A 20,613-nucleotide genomic window follows, 5' to 3' on the forward strand; every position below is an offset into this window, starting at 1 on the left:
CCTTTTAGCATAATGGAAATATTTGTATCTTAGAAGTTTCAGAATGAAGTATATTAAATATTGTATTTGATATCTATAAATCAGATTAATACCTCCTTAATAAAGCATTCTGACATCTGCTGCTGAAGATGTAGGTGTTATTTTTGAATACTCTATTTGTAATGTAAAACCATGGATTTAATTCTTTCTCTGAGTGATACTATAAAATCACTTTTTTATTATTGTTCTCTTTCTCTGCTCCAAGGCTTTTTATGATAGCAATCTTCCTTTTATATACTTCCCAATGAAAAACAATGTAGCATTTCAATCCTGCTGATTTTGCTCTCACACTAGTCATTGTCCTGCTTCCTACATAAGCAGTAAAGAATTAACTACACTGGCAAAGTGAAACTGAATCTGCCATAAAGATTCTCAGATGCTTCACTGTACACTTTGCCCAGGATGACCTTTTAAGCAGCAGCATATTTTAATATAAGATTGACCACTGTGGCACAGTTCCTCCCTATATAAGTCTCGCTGTGCAAAAATTTGCTAAGAGAAGACTGACTTCCAAATGACGCATGAAGCAACAATGTCTACGTACAAAATGAATTATTATTGCTGATTGATTTTGAAATACAAAGACATAGGTATGGGGATTATATCTTCAACTACCAATGGAGAGAATTGTTTCTTACCTACTGAAAAAAAATGCAAGCACCTAAAAATCCATATGAAATATTAAGTATTCCTTTGTCTTTTGTACCTGATAGTGTTTATAAGTTTTAGTGATATAAATTACATCACCAAATCTGTTTAGCAACTTTTATTACTATTTATCTTCCAGGGTAATTGCTATTCTTAAAACTACTTTTATTTCTGGCAATTTTTGAGTATAGATGCCAGGAACTTCACATTTTTGACATTATGTAATGTATTACTACAGACACTGCCTAGCCTTGATAGAATGCATGACAGCTATTATGATACTTAGGATGGGAGTGATTTGAAAATATATACATACATTGAACAACAGCTCATCAAAAGCCTCATTCTGACCATTCAAGCATTTCATAAGTCCATTACAATTGATATTCCAGTGATTAAAACTTACTTTCAGACTTACTGAGAATTTGTGTCATCAAATCCATGTGCCTTCCTCAGACATATTAACTGTAGTCTACTAGGGGAAATTAATGAAAAGGTCAGCTGTGCTGTTACTACCCATTCAAAAGGCATCCTCAAGTCGGGTTATGCTGGTAACAGGTAGGAGATCTGGATCCTGTATAATGGTGCATCTGGCTGCTGGATACAGTCCACCAGGTTCACCTTGAATCCTACTCAGAGAGAGGGGGTGTGACAAATAGACAAATCACAAATCTTGCAGCATGCTGGCTGTATTCCAGCTTAATAACTAAGGCCCATCTGTAATAAGCAGTATAAGGTTGCAACTGGATGGTGAGTGGATTCACCAGCAGACGCTATGCAGAAAACCTGAGTGTGGAAAGATAGCACAAGGTTACCTAAGAATGCACTACAAGGACATACTGAAGGTATATTTCAGTGAAAGTAAGTTACTATAAAACTATGAAATTGGGAGCACCAAAATGAAGAAAGATGTTGGCCTCCTAGGAGAGAAGCAGCATAGCTTCAGCAGGAAAACTGAGAAGTGAGGGAGCCAACACTTACAGCTCAGGCATTTAGTACTGCTGTTTAACTAAATAGTAAAAAGAGCTTATAACACAGGTCTAAATACACCCTGCACATTTAAATAGCTTGATTTATTGCAGTGAATCACAAATAAACTAACAACCACGTGATAATGAATTAGCGAATAACTAACATAATTTGAGAGACTATTTACAACAGCATGTAGTGACAGGACAAGGGGGAATGGCTTCAAACTGAAAGAGTAATTTTAGATTGGATATTAGGAAAAAATTCTTTACTGTGATGGTGGTGAGGCACTGGGACATGTTGCTCAGAGAAGTTGTGTTCCCTGGGAGTGTTGGATGGGGCAACCTGGGCAACCTGGTCTAGTGGAAGATGTGCCTCCCCATGGCAGAGGGGTTGGAAACAATGATCTTTAAGGTCTCTTCCAAGCCAAACCATTTTATGATTCTATGATAACTCAAATACGTAATGCCAATTTACTGAGAAAAACTGTAAACAGTTACATTAACAGTATAGAAAAGCATAATTATTTATCAGTTGGCTTAAGAAAGTTTAGCCGGCCTGATTTTGTGGGACATATGAAGAATTAGCACTGAGACAGGATGATGAAGTTGTGTGCAGTTCAAAAGTGTACATTGTGTCTTAACAGTAATTGTGAGTGCTCCATTTCAGTATAAGATAATGAATTACCAAACATTTCAGCAGCAATTAATGAGCACTTTCCACTTAAAAGGTACATTCTTATGACACACAAAGAAGCTCATTAAAAATCCTTCACTTAGATTTTAATCTGTATTTTGAGGAAAGAAATGTTTATTCTGACTCCTACAAAAGTACTTGCATTTGAATTTTTAAAACGCGTAAAATTTACAGTTACATTTATTGGAAAATGAATGCTAGGAAGATCACATTTATTTTGCATTACAACTAAAGCCTTGATTGTTAATGAAAATAAGGCACACAGAAGACAATGGGATTGATTTGCTATTATCTAAGTTTTATTCTGTATCTAAGTTATTTTTATTCTTTGGAAAGGGAAGAATTGGAAGCCTTATGTACAGCATTTATGAACTAGGAACGTAATAATGCAGCCCTCTCAAAATATCTTTCAGAAGACATTTTCTCTTGTATTTTTCAGGTATTTCCATTAGTGATCCATCTTTCAGAAGTAATGAATCATCATGGATGTCATTTGCACCCTTTTATATTCGGCATAAGACCCATATCAAACTACAGTTTCAGGCTCTATCTCCAGATGGTATCCTGTTTTACACCGCACAGCAGTTGGGTACGCAGTCAGGTAAGGGTATTCCAGCTTGCTGGTATCATACACCCAGTTACTTTTTTGAAAAAGAAAAGCAGTACATCGAAGTGATTCAGGCATTCAGTCTCTGTAACTCATTGTCCTTGGTGACTGGGTTTTATCATACAATCACAGAATGTTAAGGGGTTGGAATGGACCTTAAAGATCACCTAGTGCCAACCCTGCTGCCATGTGCAGGGACACCTCCCACTAGACGAGGTTGCTCAAGGCCTTATCCAACCTAGCTTTGAACACTGCCAGGGCTGGGGCATCCATAACTTCCCTGGGCAACCTGTTCCAGTGTCTTACCACCCTCAAAGTAAAGAATGTCTTCCTAATATCTTACCTAAATTTTCCCTCTTTCAATTTGTACCCGTTACTTCTTGTGCTATCACTACAGTTCCCGATGAAAAGTCCCTCTCCGGCTTCCCTGTAGGTCCCCTTCACATACTGGAAGGTTGCAATGAGTTCTCCATGCAACCTTCTCTTCTCCAGGTTGAACAGGCCCAACTTTCTCAGCCTTTATGCATAGGGGAGGTGTTCCAGTCCTCTTATCAACTTTGTGGCCCTCCTCTGGACTTGCTCCAACACTTCCATGTCCTTCCTTTGTTGAGGACAGCAGAACTGTACTGTACAGTTGTTTTGAACTGTGAATAATCAAGTTCATAAGAAAAAACATGCATGACACAGTTTTGGATCAGTCTAAAGCCAGCAAGTATTTAATTAAGTTATTTAATGGTTCAGGAAATCACTTCTCCCTGAAAAGTAACCATCTTTTCAGAAGCTACACTAAGATTCTCAATTCGGGGCATTGTCCCAGTGTTTTAAAATGATCAAAAATAAAGCAATATAAAAACTGATCAGATAAGATAAGTGAAAGTGAACAGACTATGAGAGAGTTAATGAGGCTTCTCAGAACTGTAACTTTGTTGAAAAGCTTGTTGGTGAAGCATGCAAAACATGCAAGTTCTTAATTTCCCAGATAGGCAGAGAAAAAAAAAACCGAAATAAAATAGTTCTACTATTTATAGAAGTATTTTCAACTTTACTAAGTTAACATTCCTAAAACTTCATGGCAAGAAAACATAATTTGCCAATATAAATACATTTTAAAATTTAGTCTTTAAAGTGTACATTTTTTGTAATTACTTTATTAACATCATCATCATCACATAATTAATCTTTATATTGCATTTACATGGTGCCTTGCATCTTTTTAAAAAGAAGCACTACATATCATTCATAACATCATCTTAGGGCAAATTTTCTGCTTGTATTAAGCAGTAAGTTATGCAAAAATAGGGCTTTGTATGAAAAAATTACTTAACTGTTTATCATGTATTTTTACATTCCTTTGCTTAAAGCCTAAAAACTCTCAAGATACTTCAGTAAACATACTCAGCCACAAACGCATATAAACCCACATATGCCCACTGTACCACCATCTTATTCTGTACACAGGTGTTTTAGCAGGCTGATAATGTATCATACATTGCTGGCACCTCCTGTTTTCCTTGTTCTAATTGCAATCATATACAGAAAAGCAGCTTAAAAAAAAAAGTATATATATATATATAGAGAGAGAGAGAGCTTCTGTAATACAAATACATGTATTAGCAATGAGCTCTGTCTTCTACAATGAATCTTTTATAATTCCATCACTTACAGTGAACAGTTCTCTCCTGCATAAACTAAGGCATTACATGAGCCATGAAAAATAGAATAGAAAAAAAGGATCTCTCTCAAAAAGAATAGTCAGAGGTCATGAAAGTAGCTAGCATATAATGAAATTAAATACCTCTTTGGAAGCATCAAAGAGAGTGTTAAGTCTGTTTAACTTGGGCCAGGAGTGGTTTATCACAAGCATGCCCTCATTCTATTGCCATTCATGAATGTTTAGTTTGCACAGGAAGGAAAATTTTCTTTCAATCACTTTCTAGAATTATATTAATTCCATTTAAAAATAAAAAACATCTTATATAGAGTATTTTTTTTTACAAATTTCCTACTTCCATTTTCACTGTCCTGATGTTTTGAAAGATTTAGGAAAAGCTAATCAGCTTGCTCTTTATATTTGCCTTCGTATAATCCTATCAAATCCAGACAGAATTAGATTGATGAAAGACTCAGAAGTATTCTTAGCAGCCAGCAGATAAGAGTGAGCTTTCTCATGGGGATTGGTTTAGAAAGCACTTTAAAAAAACCCTTTTTTTCTTCACAGTTATGTAAGATTTAATAAATTGATTGCCAAAATCCCAGGATTTCTTTTCTAAAAGTCCTTTTTAATAGGAAATAATTAGAACATTTTTTTCCTCACTAAGCAATGTTTTGTTGGTTTTTTTTTTTTCCTAAAGAAATCATCTCTGACACAGCTAATTTAGCAAAGATACTGAATTGCATGTTATACATCGGCTTGGCTTGTCACCCATGTAAACATTACACTAGGACCTTCCCTTCAGGGGTAGGCCCTGCCAAACAATCCTCCCATCATTAAAAATAAAATCAGATCTTTAGAAGGTGAAGAAATAAACATGAGACTTCTGTTGAAACATTTCCTTCTGGCTTTGCTCTTTTCAAAGAACATTACAGAACTTTTTAGAAGGGGTGGGCAGGTGGCTGCCTCCTTATTGGAAAGTTGATCTGCCGGTCCCAGCCTCTATTCCTCTAACTAAATCATTACTTCAGTACACACACTGAAACACCTGGTAAATGGGCATAAAATGGAAAACATCCTGTGAATCTGTCAGCAGAATTTCCTATTGTTCTGTCAGTCGCCCATTTTGTTTCTTTGTCAGCTCTTTCTGAATGTGTATCATGACTTTAAGTCTGGTAGTATTGATTTCTGCAACCCTAAGAAAATAATTGCCAAAGTTTGGCAAAATTTATGTGGATATCTAAAATAGAATAAGCTCAGAAAAAAGCCCAACCCAACAAATGAGTTGTGTATGTGTATTTTAGTTCAGAAACTTGCAGATAGAATGACAAGGGGACTTTTTTCTCCTCTTTGATTACTTCTCCTATGCACTGCTTCTGGGCAAGGTCTCTGCAAATATTACAGCATTCATGTGGAGTCCAGCACAGTGACAGTAGACAGCCATCCACTTCACATTTTCTCAAGGACAGTGTATCCTATTTCTACCAGTGAAAGCATGGGACTCTTAATGATTAACAGCCTTTAATTCAGACAGGGCTTGCTTGATTCCTATCAAGTGTTGGAACAACGTATATTCAGTCCATTTACATAGCAAACACTGTACATACTTGCTTTTTTGTTGAGTCACAGAATTATTGAAGCTTTACATTTGTTTGCGGAGGTGGAATATGCTGTAGATTGCCTGCATTATTTCAGAGTTCAGGCCAGGGTGATGGAAAGGGTGATCTCTCCCCAATGAGATGAGAAAGAACAGTTATGCTGGGTGACTAAGAATGAAGTCAGGTTAATAAAAAGAACGGGATGACTCATGCTAAATTTAACACTCAACATTTGCAACAGCAGTTCTCCGTCTCTCTTTAACCAGATTATGTTACAAACCTGGTTTGAAAAACCTCAAAACTTTAATTCCTGATATTTAATGCATTTAAGTTTATAAACCTGTAACACGAAAGTAAGAGAAAGCCAGTAGGGGTATGTGATGCCTGCGTGGTTTCATAAAACATTGTTTATGGTGAAAACTGAATTATGGAACTGGACTAAAATCTTTTGGAAATATTCAAAATTGCTAGGATACCCACGGGGCAGGAGTGTTGCTTTCCTAACCAGAAACAAACTGATTATCCACCTACTTTTAAAACAGGACCTGAAGAGTGGTTAAGTCTTCGCTCTTGGTAGTCATGTCTCCTTAGCTGACAGGGACATCATTTCTGCTTTGGTACTAATTCTGGGATCATTTGTGTGGATTAAATTAGCGGCACTGGAAGCCAAACTGCCAGGCAGAACAGACATCCCCACTGTCCTGAAATCTGTTCCATAGGAAAGGTTGTTGTTCCCCATTTGCCACTGGCAAGCAAACCAAAACAGGTTGGCAAACTGAGGTTGCTCAAGGAAGATGGCTCCTTCTAGCTGCCGAAATGTGCCAGGGCAACAGTGGTGACTAAAGGAAGCAGGAAAAGCTTCTCCACCAAGGAGAGATGTGTTTTTGAAAGGTGAGACTGAATTGTCTAACCTACAAATAGGGAACTACCCATCCCTTGTAGATGCATGAGCATCACTGTCTACAGGGTTGCTCTGGATCCTAGCTCTGGGATGGTGCTCCAAGTTGAAGCTGGAATCTACCTATTGCCAAAGTGATTTTTTACATAGTTTGAGAAATTTACAGGCTTGACTTGACACCTGTTCTCAGTCTTGCATTAGCTGTGAGATGGGGTTCCATACATGGAGTAGAATAATTTGTAACAACCCATGAAGGCATATCCATGGGTACCTCCTATAAGTGTGTATTAGGGGCACTGGCTATGGTCATCACTAGATAAAAGATCAAGTTAAAACAGGCTGATATAACCCGTCAGCTGACTGATATCTAACTGTATGTGTGCACTTAGATCAGCGCAAAGACAAGGTTAAGGTTAATAAACCTAAAGGAAGGCAGGAAAAGATATTAAACTGACGACAACACACTTCAACCATGTTGACATATTACAGGCTGGGAACTAGCAGCAGAGGCTGCAGAAGGGTGGGAATAAAGCTCATCTCTTCTCTGTCCTTCATTCCCTTGTTCTATCCATTTATAGCCCTGCTGCTTCTTCCTTGCTTTCTCTCCTTGGCCCTGCACCTTATTCTGGCTACTGGAAATGCTCAGGAGACTAGCTCTGAAGGACAGCTACTGGTCAGTTAGGTTTCCTCTCATGTGGACACCACAGTGCATCACTTTCCTCGGCCACAGTGTAGCCATTCAGCTGGAGGTTGACATGGCTATTTCAAACCCTTCTAGACAAGAAAAATTCTCCCCCTGGAAGAATATATAAGTGGTCACAGTGTAAAAGGACATGGTTCAGGTTCATGGAAAATCATACACCAGAGCAGGATGAGAGGAAGACTGTGAAGAACAGAATGATCAAAAAAAAGAATGAAACCAATGTGAACTCAGCTCAGCAAGGCAGGAAAGAGCAGTGAGCAAAGATATATTTTGGACCTATGATGGTTACAGGATGCATTATACTAACAAGAGGCAATAATACTGCTGGAGACACAAATGCTTTATTATAGTGGCTTAACAAGGTCAGTTTAGAGTGAAGATGAGCACAGTGGAACATACAGTAAGAGGTTTCATTAACTGGGAATGATTCCTGTGAACGTCATTGTTTATGAGAAGATAAGGCTCTGTTTGCTATGACACAGTGTCAATGATCAGTAAAAATTTCTGAAAAAGATGGTGAAGAAGAGCAGGGGAAATGCTACCCGATACCATAGGGATAGGAACTGACATTCTGGCTTTGAGCTAGAGGACAGAAATGTGAGGTAAAACCAACAGAAGGCACAAACTGAAGCCAGTAAACATACATCCAGAGATGCCATCTCAGGGCTATGAAATGGCTAAAGGGATCAAGACTACACATGTTCTTTAACCAAGAAACCACAGCCTAGGGCTCTTGAGATACCTACCCTGTTGCAGCTGCTGAAGCATTGAACTCATCACAGCCTCTGTCGTCAGCATGGCATACAGGCTTCTGCTCAGTAACACGAGATGAGACAAAGGACAAGCAACACATCTTAAAGGAATCTCAGACCTTCAGTATTCCAGGAATTAATCAGTTCATGAATTTCCAAGTGTACAAAGGTTTGACAAATTATGATGTAGATGAGTTTCCTATGGTAATATAAAAACATGGAGAGTTCATACTGCTTGAGCATGATCCCCTCTCAGAATGGGGATATACAGACACACCTGCATGTCTAGATAAAGGTTGAACATGAAAGGGCATGTCACCATTTGGAACAATTTAAAAATTGACTGTGTGACTGTAACCAACTTGCTTAGAGACTTACATACTTATTCATAGGAGTAGCAAGATGAAAAGTTTTGTGATGCATTCAGAATTCATCGTAAGAAGCCATATAAGAAGATACTGTTACAGAAGTCCAGATCTTACAGCAGCAGTCAGATGCACTTAGAAGAGTCTTTTCATTAGCTCCCACTTTTAGGAACTGACTGCTCTGGACATAGGGATGACTAGGCTTCTGGGAATTCTGACATCTGATATGGGAGGAGGTGAGACTTGTGCACATAATGAAAACATGAAAATTAAAGTGATGAAGAAAAATTCACACCTGCTGGAGTGCTGGCTTCTCCTACGGAATAGAGATTATCCATCCTGAGGAGAGCAAATTTGACTCTCTGTCATTTGGTGAAAATCTTGAACTAGAATATGCAAGTAAAAGCGCTATTTTAACTCCAGAACAGGTCCTTCCTTAAGGCAATACCTGCTGCAAAATTCCCTTCCCTTAAGAAGACAAGGAAACAATCTTTCAGCATTTGGGCTATAAAAAGCCCACTTCTTATTTCACTGAAACAGGGGCATGAAGGTACATCAGAACTAAATGCTGTAACCCATAACTATTTTGTTCAAAACACAGTGCCTTGATGACCTGCAGTTTCAAGGTACAGCTAAGACACAACAGCCTATTTCTAAAGAAGATTCAAACTTGTTGACACAGATTGGCTTACAGTTCCTTGCACACGATAAACAGGTTGGGCAAAGACTTGCATGCACAACAAAAAACCGACTGTGACTGCCTACCTCAGGAGTTTCTGCTTTCTCTGTGACGCTACTGATGGAGATAAATAACCCATATTAGACAAGACACTAACCTGAAAAGCTGGAAGCAAAGTTTTATGTCCTGCATGTGGATCGTATTTTCACAGAAGTAGGGACAGGCTATATAGTCTAGTCCTGGATAAACTAAGGATGTCATTGCCTTCACACTTAACAATAAGAAAACTTCCTCAGAAACAGCTTTGGTATTAATTAAGGTCATGTGAGACAGGTTTGAGAAATTATCAAACTGAAATAGTGAAAAAGCACTTTGCTCCATGGTCTCCTATGCTGAGACAGCTGAGAGGAAAAAACCAGTGGCAAGAATGCTGTTTGTTTAAAATGGTTATGCAATTCCTATGATGACATAGGCCTGCAGAGGCTTCAGCTGCGTGCAAGTCATCCCTCAGAGACAGGGCAGATAGAAGTCCCTTGTTGAAAATGTTACTCATTGCTAAAGTGAAAGGAACAAAGACAAGCTCATAATTTGCCTTCACTTTCAGAAGTTTCTTAGACACTGAACACACAGCACTTTACATTGAGTCCTAAAATGTTTTCAGGCAGCTGTCCTTCAGTAGTACCTATGACATTATAAACTTCATGGAGAAATACTGAGTTGAACCCTGGGATCAATGTCAAGATCCTAAAACTCATCTCAACCTTCTGCTGTTCTTACCAAAGACTAAAATGGCAAGGCCTTTGTAAAAAGAGAGGGTCTAACCAGAGGTGTTAGAAAGTGCCTTGAGTGCCTCAGGAGAGTTGAAATTGGAAAGTGTAATTTTTTTCTTCACAAGTAGTAAAAAAAGAAGTTACTCCAATTTGAAGTGAGGCTTCAAATTTGTCCCATAACCCATAACTCAGCCATAACCTCCTCACATTGTAGATAGCAGAATCACAGATTTGCTCTGTAATAAGACTAAATAAGATTCCAAACCAGACAGATCATTGTGAAATGTGCAAAGCTACCAAAAATCTTCCCTGGAAATCTTGGAGAACTTCCAGCTTCTCCAGCTCTTGATTACAGGTCAGATGAAAAAGCAATGCTGGTCAATGTTTTCCTTCTTCCTAGACAGCAAAAAATGAGTAGTTGTGTCCTTGTGCAAGTCTGTATGTCTGGGTAGGAAAGGAGACTGAATGTTGCCAAAGAGGTAGTTCAGAAACTTTTCCTGATGCTCCTTTCTTACCCTAGGACTGAGATCCTGACAGAAGAAATAGACAAGCAGGTTATTTACATTGCTGAAGACAGATGAGTGCTTTCAAGCTATGCACTGAAAAATTTAAGCAAGCTTAAAACCACATCACTGAGTAGGAGAAACCACAAGTGAAAAGAATTATATTAATTTTCTGAAAAAAACCTGTAACAAGACAAAGTACTCGAAAAGAACACTGAACATAGGGAAGTAAAAGAGGTCATCACAACCAGAACTAGCAAGGAAGTGCTCTGCCACTACTGGAGTTGAAAGAATGAAGAGCTTTCTTCTTCCCATGGGTGGCTGGGGCAGGGAAGGTGAGGCACAAAGCAGGTCCTCTACAGCCACTAATACAACTGAACCATCTCCACTCTGCCTGAATGGGAACCTGAATAATTCCTGGAGGTAATGGTTTTAGCAACTTTCACAACCCTTGAGTAAATTATGCCATTCATTTTTAACTTTACTAAAAGCAATGTAATTCAAGGATCAGAAATACTCAAAAATTGAACACCCATGAAAGCAAACTTCATCATTCTACTAACAGGTTCACCCTTAAAAATGCTGAATCTTTAAGGAAATTGGATCGGTAACTATTAGGAGAGAAAGTTTACATTCAAGTTTAACAAACTTGTTTACCAATTTAACTGATTACAACAACCTGATGCCTATTATTTCCAAAAGTAATATAAAAAAAATTAAATTGCATAGGCAAATATCAAAAAGGTTGAAAATATAGCTTTCAATAGCACAATATTCTGCTGTCCTCTTCTGCCTCACTGCCATTTACCCCATCAGACTCTACTGCTGCTCTTACAAACTTTCCTTCCAGCTTCCATTTCCTAACCCTTCCCAGCTTTTCTTCTTCACATTTGTAAGTACAGTCCAAAGTGGTACTCTCTCTCCTTTTACACTGCCTGTAAGGCCAGAAACACTGATAGAACAAGAAAACTCCTTCCTAATACTTCCTGTCATGGAGCCCAGAACAATTCAATAAAAAGCTTACCTGTTCCTACAGCTGTCACAATATTAAACCCAAAAAATCCCTGTTGTGAAAAGGAGCTTCAGGTAAAGCAGAGTATGTATGTCTGCTGCAGACTCAACTTCAGTGCACTAAACTAACAAATCCATCAAGTATATGGAAATTGAGAGTATTTTTGCTTTTGTAACTTGGCCAAAACTTGATTCTTTTCAATGGGAAAACCACCAACTCACATTTCCTGGATGCCAAAGTGATCCTGTTTCCTCCTACCTCACAGTCACCTAGTTTCCGCACAAAAGCAGAGCTTTGCAGAAGGTTGGGCTTTTTACCTTGAAGCAAACACAAGCTCAGTTTACAAGAATTAAAAAAAAAAAAAAAAAAAAGGGCCAAGAGCAGCTTATCAGGGAACACTTCTCTTTATGTAATTTAGATATGATGATGATGGTACAAGGAAGTGCAAGCAAGAAAGTATCAAGATTACCAATATGCTGTTCTTCAGTGCCCCACCTCTAGAAATTAAAACTCTTTTATACCTTTTTTTACAGGTGACTTTCTATGTATATCATTAGTAAATGGATTTACACAGTTACGCTACAATCTCGGAGACAAGACAGTCATCCTACAGGCCCTTCAGAAGGTCCGTGCAAATGGAAATACATGGCACTTACTCAAAGCAGGAAGAGTTGGCAATGAAGGCTACCTGGACCTGGATGGTATCAACGTTACTCAAAAAGCTAGTCCTGGAATGAATGTACTAGACACACACACAGATTTTTTTGTTGGAGGGGTGTCTTCCTTAAACCTTGTTAATTCAATGGCAGTAGAAAATGAACCCATAGGTTTCACTGGTTGCATTCGAGAAATTGTTATAAACAACAGGGAACTGAAGCTTACTGCGACTGATCCCAAAGGTGGAGCCAATGTTGGTGACTGTGACGGAACAGTTTGTGGGTACTCAGTGTGCAAAAATAACGGAACATGTCAAGTTGAAAACTCAGGCTTTTCTTGTTCTTGCCCACACGAGTGGACAGGGACCACATGCGAACAATCTGTTCACTGTTCACAAAATATGTGTGGGTCTCAAGCGCTCTGTATTCCTCAACCTTCTTCATTTTCATACACCTGTGTATGTGCACTAGGCTGGTCAGGCAAGTACTGCGACAGCAAAATCAAATTTTACATAGCAAAGTTTGTTGGCAACTCCTATATTAAATACACAGATTCTTATTACAGAAAAAGAGACCTCCAGTATAGCCGCATTTCTTTAAATTTTACTACCAATCAAACTGAAGGCTTAATAGCATGGATAGGCAAAAGTGAGGATGAAGATAATGACTTCCTTGCCATTGGTATTGCCAATGCAACATTAAAAGTTGTGGTTAATCTTGGAGAAAGAATCTCTGTTCCTCTTATGCACAGAAAATACTCCACCTGCTGTGACGGAAGATGGCATTTTGTTACTGTAGTTCAAAACCAAACCTGTATTAAGGTATATCTTGATGAGGAGCTAATTCTTTTTGAAGACATTGATCCACAAAGAAAATACACTGCTTTAAACTATGGAGGCATTTGTTATTTTGGTGGGTTTGAAATTGGCAGGAAGGTCAGTGTAGCCACTACAGGGCTTTTTCAGAAGGAATTCATTGGTAAAATTAAAGATGTTGTGCTCTTCCAAGATTCCAAGAAGATTCAGCTAATGAATGCAGAAGGGTACAATGTTTATGATGGAAATTCTGGAAATTAATTGAAAAAATGTTCAAGACTCTGTAAAAGTGGTAAACTTCCTTTTCCTCCTGTTTCTTGTGTTAGTTGGCAGCGTAATACTCAGAAACCAACACAAGAAAGCTTTTCATTAAGAAAAAAAAAGTAATTAGGGACAATTTTATGTTGAGTATTAATAGATATACTCCTAAAATTACTTATAGTCTTTAGTATTTACTTTAAAATAATGGGAAAGTCTGCAGGATTTTTTTCTTTATTGTGCTGGAAATAGTTTTGTCAACAAATAGATAGTAATTAGCTTATAAAGCCAACCATCATTCAAGTGTTGTTTGTTGCTTTATGAGAACAGACAACTGTTAACTTGTTTCTCCAACTCTCAAATTTGATTAGTGTTTCTCTTATAATTTTATAATACTAAGGTCAAGTGTAAAAAACTGAAATTGGGGAAGGGAAGGTGTATTTGGGGCAAAAAGCACATGTCTATTGTAATCAGAATTTTTTAAATCATAACAGCTGTAATTACTTGTTAAGCCCACAAAGATCCTAATTAGGTAATGAAGTTCTCCCTCCCTTCTGAGTCTCTGTCCATCCTGTATGCATTTATGTAAAACAGTAGAGCTTAGCATGAACACAGGTTTAAAATATTACACTTAAAGAATGATTTTAAGAGCAGAAAAGGTATTTCACTTAAGAGAGATAAAAAAGGTCTGCTGGTTTTCTCCAGCAGAGGTCTCCCCCTATTTGACTACATGAAAACTTTTTGCTTTAACGATTCACAACTGGAATGTGGGAATGTGGCATTCTGTCTACAAGTAACTTCTATTCCTAAGAGCTTAAAAATCAGAAAGTCCAAGAACTGCTTTGCTTTAGCTACACCTTTCTGGCTTATATGTCCCTACATAAGATATCAAAATTTTACTAGACAAAGGTTTTGGTCATAACAAACTGAATTTCCCTGACCATATCTTTCATTAATTCATAATATCAAAAGTAAATAGAGCTCTTCATCTATAAATGCAAAAATTATATTCCCTCTGAAAAAGTTCAGTTATATTCTGCTTCAGGAAGCAACAAAAAAAAAATCCAGTTTATTTTAATGTGTTCAAATGATTTATCTACATCTACATTTCTCATTTGACTGCTGGCATACTACATAAATAAAATGCTTCAATAAAAATAATAGAGATTGATTCCTATCTTTTCCTTTTTTACTTTTCTATTGCTCAAAAGCACATAATAAAACATCACCTCCTTGCATGGGAATTCTCTGAATACGAGTTTTCAAAATGTAAAAACAGGTCAGAAACAAGTAACTATTCTGGGGCGGGGGGGAGGGGAAGGCAGCGTGTGTGTTTATCTTTCCATAAGGCAGATATGGAGCAGAGACAATAAGCACCCAAAACTAGGTGACACACACTTGTCTCCATATAACTGTACTTTGTATGTGGCAATGAATGCACTGCCAAGTCAGTTAACAGGTGACCTGAAGATTACTGCTGCACACTTTGGCTATGGAACTACCACGAGACGTTTTCTTAAGCATCTGCAAACATATTTGTGAGGTTCTTTCTATCTTCTGCTGCTGCTCTGAGGCCCCAAGTGATCAGCTTGATGCAGCAGAGCTTCTTCGCCTCTTCCCAACAGACAGCTCACAAAGCCCAATTAGCATTTGAGTCGTCCCCAGATTCTTCTCTTCCAGTTTCTCTAAGTAGGGCCTTTTATCACCATGTGATGCTGGAGAGGGGAGCATATTTAGCGTTTGTCCTGTTCCCTCCAGGGCTTCTGGTGTACTGCCAGTTCCTCAGCAGTGCGCACTGCCCTTTGTGATCTGAGCAGTGAGTCAAGGTAAAACAAGGAACAAGTAATCAAAGCAGTTCCAGCTAACACAAGTGTTGGAAGGAGACTGACTGAAGGCAACAGAGAAGATAAAATCCTTTATTCCTGTAGTAACAGGATTTATTCCCATTACACTAACTCAGTTCCTAGGAACATGTCCTGCAGACTGTTGCTTTTTGTTAATTTAAACACTTAACAAAACTCTCCCTCAAGAGCTGTTTTACTACAGTTCTCTTTAGGTTCTACATACATGAGGCAGGTAGCAAAGCACTCAGCAAACTTGCAAAATGTTTACATATTCTTTCCAAACAAATTATTTCTGATAGTTCTGGCAGAAAGCATTCCCATCCCTTCTGTCCAGGCAGTTGCAATTTTTACTGCTCCCAGTTTATTTTCAAAGCACAGATGGATGTGCGTGTGAGAGGCAGATCACCAGTGGACTGGGAGTAGAGTGCTTTTGAACAGGTCAAAAGAAAATCTTCACATGGAGGGCTGCCAATTTAAAAATTACTTCCAAAATGAGAACAATGCTTAGATAAACTCATGTGCCTACAGAACTCTAATGGAAATATTTAAACAATATAACACATGCATAATACTACCAGACATATCCAATGGCACTACTGCTATACAGAAGATGGAATTAATTTGGAAAATACTAATTTAATTTATCATTCTATAAAAATGTTTAAATATTGCTTTTAGTTACTAACAAACTGAAGATTTTTTTTTTAAATTAGTCTTCTCAACTATGAGCGTAAGAAACATCACTTAATAAAAGTCTACCACCCCATTTATCCTGTGCAAGATTTTTAATTTTGATCAATTTGATCACGAAGCTACCTGCAAGGTATTCGAGTAAAATTTTACTTTAAAATATATTCATAATTAAAACTAACAATTAGGGTGTTGTTAAACCGGGGAGACCTTTCTGGAGAGAAGAGGCTTTTCTACAGCTACGTGCAAAATGTTATGTCAGCAGCATAGTAAGGTTGTGTACTCAAAGTTAAAAATAAAACACTGAAAAACAGAACAATAAATCTCAATTTTTCTTTATATGGTGGAATATTTTTGTTATTTCTGACAGATTCAACAAGATGCCCAGTGTATTTTAAGAAGTGTAAGAGTAGGTGACTTGAGTTGGTTTTCACGTTCGCATTATTTGGCATCAGTGGATGGTAATCACTACAAAATATCAATTTACCCCAAGTCCCAAGGGTATAAACACTCTTCTGCCCCCTCCCACCTGTTTGTTCTCCAAAACTCAAAACAAACCAAGCCATGAAGCATACAACAAATGTGGCATTATGTGATTCAGCTTTCCATATTCATTTAGCCTACAGTTTCACACCTATGAAATCAAACACACACAGTATGTGAGAAAGTTTTATCATTTTAGAATCAAAATATCCCTTAAAATATTTACATTTTACAGTAAAAAGGATAGCAAAACACAAAGTAATGTACAAGCTTAGGTATTCAAGTTTTTGAAGCATGGAAAATGGTGGGAGAAATGAATTTACTACTACAAATCATATTTTCAAGAATTTAGGTTAAAAATGTTTTCTTTTTAAAACAAGTGCAGTTTAAAGCATTAACATTCGAGCAGCTCAGCCTTCCAATTTCTGGTCACAAACTGCTTCAGATGCTTAGGAAATACCTGAAAACTAATGAATACACTTGAATTTTTTTATTGTACTACTGAATAATTTAAAAAAACCCAAACTCTTCACACCACCAAGCATATTGTTTTGTTGTAATGTGTGGATTCTGAGGCTTTGCTACAGTCTTTAAAAACAGTGCAATTTAAAAAGAAGGTTATTGTATGAAAATCACCTTTAAAATTATCAGAGCATCTTAAAACAGAAGAGAGCACAAATTACCAAAGGCAGCAACTATATTGCAGACTTGACTAAAGCCAACTTCCTCAACTAACAAAATTCCTAAGCCTTTATTGCATATTAATAAAAGAAATCTTTAAAATTTTGAATATACAGCAATGTAAAATTTTTAAAAATATTAAACTCCTACTTCTAGCGATAGTTGGTATAATGAAAAAAAAGGATGAGTATTGGTACATCGAGTGGTACCAAAACACAGACTTGTTTCTGCAAAACACCAACATGGAATAAAAAAGATGGCACAATCCTAGCAGGCTCTTTTTTTTATACAAAGTTTTACGACATTACTCTAACAGTTTATTTAAATAGGATTTTAAAAGACTGCCTGCATCTTTTTACCTTTTACTTTTAGTTCTGTCACTGTGGTCCCTATGTCTCTCTCTGTTCTTTTCACTGTCTCGTTCTCTATGCTTCTCTTTGCTTTTCTCCCTCTCCTTATCTTTTTCATGAGCCTGTTCTTCACTTTTAGGCTTCTCTGTCTTTTTTTCTGGATTTCTAGTCTCTCTGGGGCTTTTTCCATCAGCAGCCCTATCACTGTGTGGAGACCGCACTCTTTCTTTGTCTCTCTGTCCTTCCTCTCTACTCTTCCTCTCTCTCTCTTTTTCCTGGTTTCTGTCTCTGCGTCTGTTTCTCTCAGAATCTTGCTCCCAGTACTTTTCGTTGCTCCACTCTTTTTCATGTCTCTCTTTTTTTTGGTGATGGGTTTCACTGTAAAGCCTTTGTCGATCGTTTTTTCCTCTACTGAACCCTCTCTCCAAATGCTGTTCTTCTCTGCCCCAAGGATTGCTGTGGCGTCTTTCTGGTCTCCTACTGTCTTTAGACTGAAAAAAATTTTCTGGTCCCAAAAATCTTGATTGTTTGTGAGCCACTGGTAGCCCTTGTGCAATGGGTCCAGCATAATGTGGTGGCTGACCTGATAAATGAGCTACTGGTGGCCATGGCATCATTGGATTTTGAGGAAAACCAAAGCCAGGAGGAGGAAGAAGCGGAGGTGGTAAATGAGGAGGAAATCCAAACATAGGGTTGTTTTGCTGAGGGAAGTTATGAGGTGCAGGAGCCTGAAACTGAAATCCAGGTGGATTAGCTTTAGGATGCTGAAAATTCTGCTGCGGAGGTCCAACAGATGAGAAGCTGCCGCTTGTAACAGGGCTTGGGACTTTGGAAATAAATTCAGAACGAGAAGAATTTTCGGTTTCAAAATGAGATGAAGTTGCTGCTGGTCCTCTTCTAAACGAATTCACTGTTTCAATGTTTTGCATCAGTGCATCTTCCTGTGAGTGTTTGTTATCTTCTGCTTGTGATGCAACTGTGCTATCTGCTTTAGCTGCAGCTGAACTGAACTGCGACTCATTGGTTTGCAGATCACTTTGATACAGGTTTAAGCTCACTTCTCCAGAAGACTGTTTATTCTCTGGTTCTATCTGATCATTTCCTGAAGGATTCTGTCGGTCTTCACTTCTGCTAACGTCTCCATCCTTGTTTTCTGAAGTATTAGTCTGCTGGCTTCGTCCAGCTGCCTGTCGTGGGTCTCTTTTAAGATTAATAAATGGCGGTGATTTAGAGGTACTAGCAGTGGTACCTTCAGCAGAACCTACACTAACATTGTTCTCATTGGGTTTTTTCCCTGCATTTGATGAGGAAGAAAAGTTGGAATTTGTGCTCCTTTTAACTTCCTGTGAAACATTATCCTTGTCTGGTACCTGCAACTTTGGGTCATTTTCTTTACCTTCTTCTGTTTCTTTATTCTGTGACTGAGCAGATAAATTTGCTAAAAATGCTTCTGTGGAGACATCTGGAGGTTTTCCCTTAAGACTCAACCCTATCAAAGAACCAGCACTTTTTGCAGAACTTGAGGTCCCTGCAGCTGCTGTATCCACAGTTACAGCAGTGTTAGTGGATTCTTGAAGATCATCCAAACCAGTCTTTGCTTCACTAACTTCTGTAGTTATATCAGCAACATCCATGTTTTCTTCTTTCAAGGTTGCCTGTTCATTTAATAATGGTATCTCTTCACTAGGACCTGCTTCTGACTTGCTGTGTTCATATACCTGCCCTGTCGTACCCAACAGACTTTGAAGAATATCATCCACTGGCAATGGTTTATTTGCTAGTTCCAGAGCAGAAGGCTGATTTTCCCATCCAACCAGGACTCCAGGAAGAAACCTGAGAGGCTTCGGTGGTTCATGTTTGGTGCTTTCCACCAGTGGTTCAACAACTGCTGGAACATCTTCTGTATTAGACTGTTGAAGTTTATTTCTCTGCTTGTGCAGCACAGTTGTGAAGGAATTGAAAAAATTATTTTCCTCTTCTTCTAGTGCCAATTCGTGATGAGAGACTTCAGGTTTGCTTGGCTTGCTTTTCTTCTCTGGTGGTATGCTACTCAAGGTACTTTCAGCAGCTTCATCCGCAAAACTACTAGTAACACTTGAAACAGCAGTAATCTGCCTCTTCATTTTCTGGCGAATTATCAATCCCAGTAATAAATTTGGTCGATGTATTTCAATCCCTGTACAAAATTGTAACAGTAATTTATTATCTCTTTATATTTTGTTAAAGGTAATCATTTCGACAAAAATAACCCCCATACTCTCACAATATATTACAGAAAGTAATAATTTTTTGAAATTTGAAATTTCCATTGTTAAACATAACAAACAATACTTAAAATAATATAAATGTATTTCCAACATTATAGTTCAAATATTGCAAATTGTTTTAAGTACTATACTGCCCCCTATAACTTCCAAAGAGAGAACACAAGACAGTTGTATAGGATATTTAGTCTCATCAGAGATGCATAGAAGTTAAACATCGTGTTTGTCTAACACAGCTACAGTCTAGTAAAAGTGGTAGCATAGCACAAGAGGGAAAAAAAAATAAACACAAAGTCTCCTCATCAATTTGCATTAGACATGCTTCTTCAAAGATTTACCGAGAGTGAATTTCCATAACCATTCCAGCAAAGGCACTGTGTTTTAAGTTATACTATTACCTATCCCTTCATTATGTATTTTGTTCTGTATAATCTAGGTTCTTGCAAAAAAATTATGAGCTGTAGCTCACTCTCTTGATTTCGGTCCTGCCTATCTCAAAAAGAGAGATCATCCACAAATTTTTATAACCAAGATAAATCGATATAAAATAACTCAGGTGTAAGCAGAACAGCTGAAAGCTATTTTAGGACCTTTTCTTCCTTGGCCTACGTTTTAAACTTCTCACGTATTTTTCTTAAGGAGCTTTGGAATACTTGAGAAAAAAAGAATTAGTACACTTCAA

General features: G+C 37.8%; 2 protein-coding genes across 10 annotated transcripts in view; one reads left to right on the forward strand and one right to left on the reverse strand.

Annotated features, from left to right (window-relative positions):
- EYS (eyes shut homolog) overlaps positions 1 to 14,763 on the forward strand; it is an 852,398-nt gene extending 837,635 nt beyond the window's left edge. The window contains exons 48-49 of the mRNA XM_032683211.1: positions 2,792 to 2,953; positions 12,424 to 14,763. Coding sequence (XP_032539102.1) covers positions 2,792 to 2,953; positions 12,424 to 13,622 — 1,361 coding nt within the window. The 3' untranslated portion in view covers positions 13,623 to 14,763. The remainder of the gene's footprint in view (positions 1 to 2,791; positions 2,954 to 12,423) is intronic.
- Positions 14,764 to 15,519: 756 nt separating this feature from the next.
- PHF3 (PHD finger protein 3) overlaps positions 15,520 to 20,613 on the reverse strand; it is a 51,952-nt gene continuing 46,858 nt past the window's right edge. For all 9 annotated transcript variants that reach the window (XM_032683203.1, XM_032683209.1, XM_032683206.1 and 6 more), the window contains one exon: positions 15,520 to 19,843. In XM_032683203.1, coding sequence (XP_032539094.1) covers positions 17,673 to 19,843 — 2,171 coding nt within the window. In that variant the 3' untranslated portion in view covers positions 15,520 to 17,672. The remainder of the gene's footprint in view (positions 19,844 to 20,613) is intronic.

This window comes from Chiroxiphia lanceolata, chromosome 3, assembly GCF_009829145.1.
Source record: "Chiroxiphia lanceolata isolate bChiLan1 chromosome 3, bChiLan1.pri, whole genome shotgun sequence".
Taxonomy (NCBI): domain Eukaryota; kingdom Metazoa; phylum Chordata; class Aves; order Passeriformes; family Pipridae; genus Chiroxiphia; species Chiroxiphia lanceolata.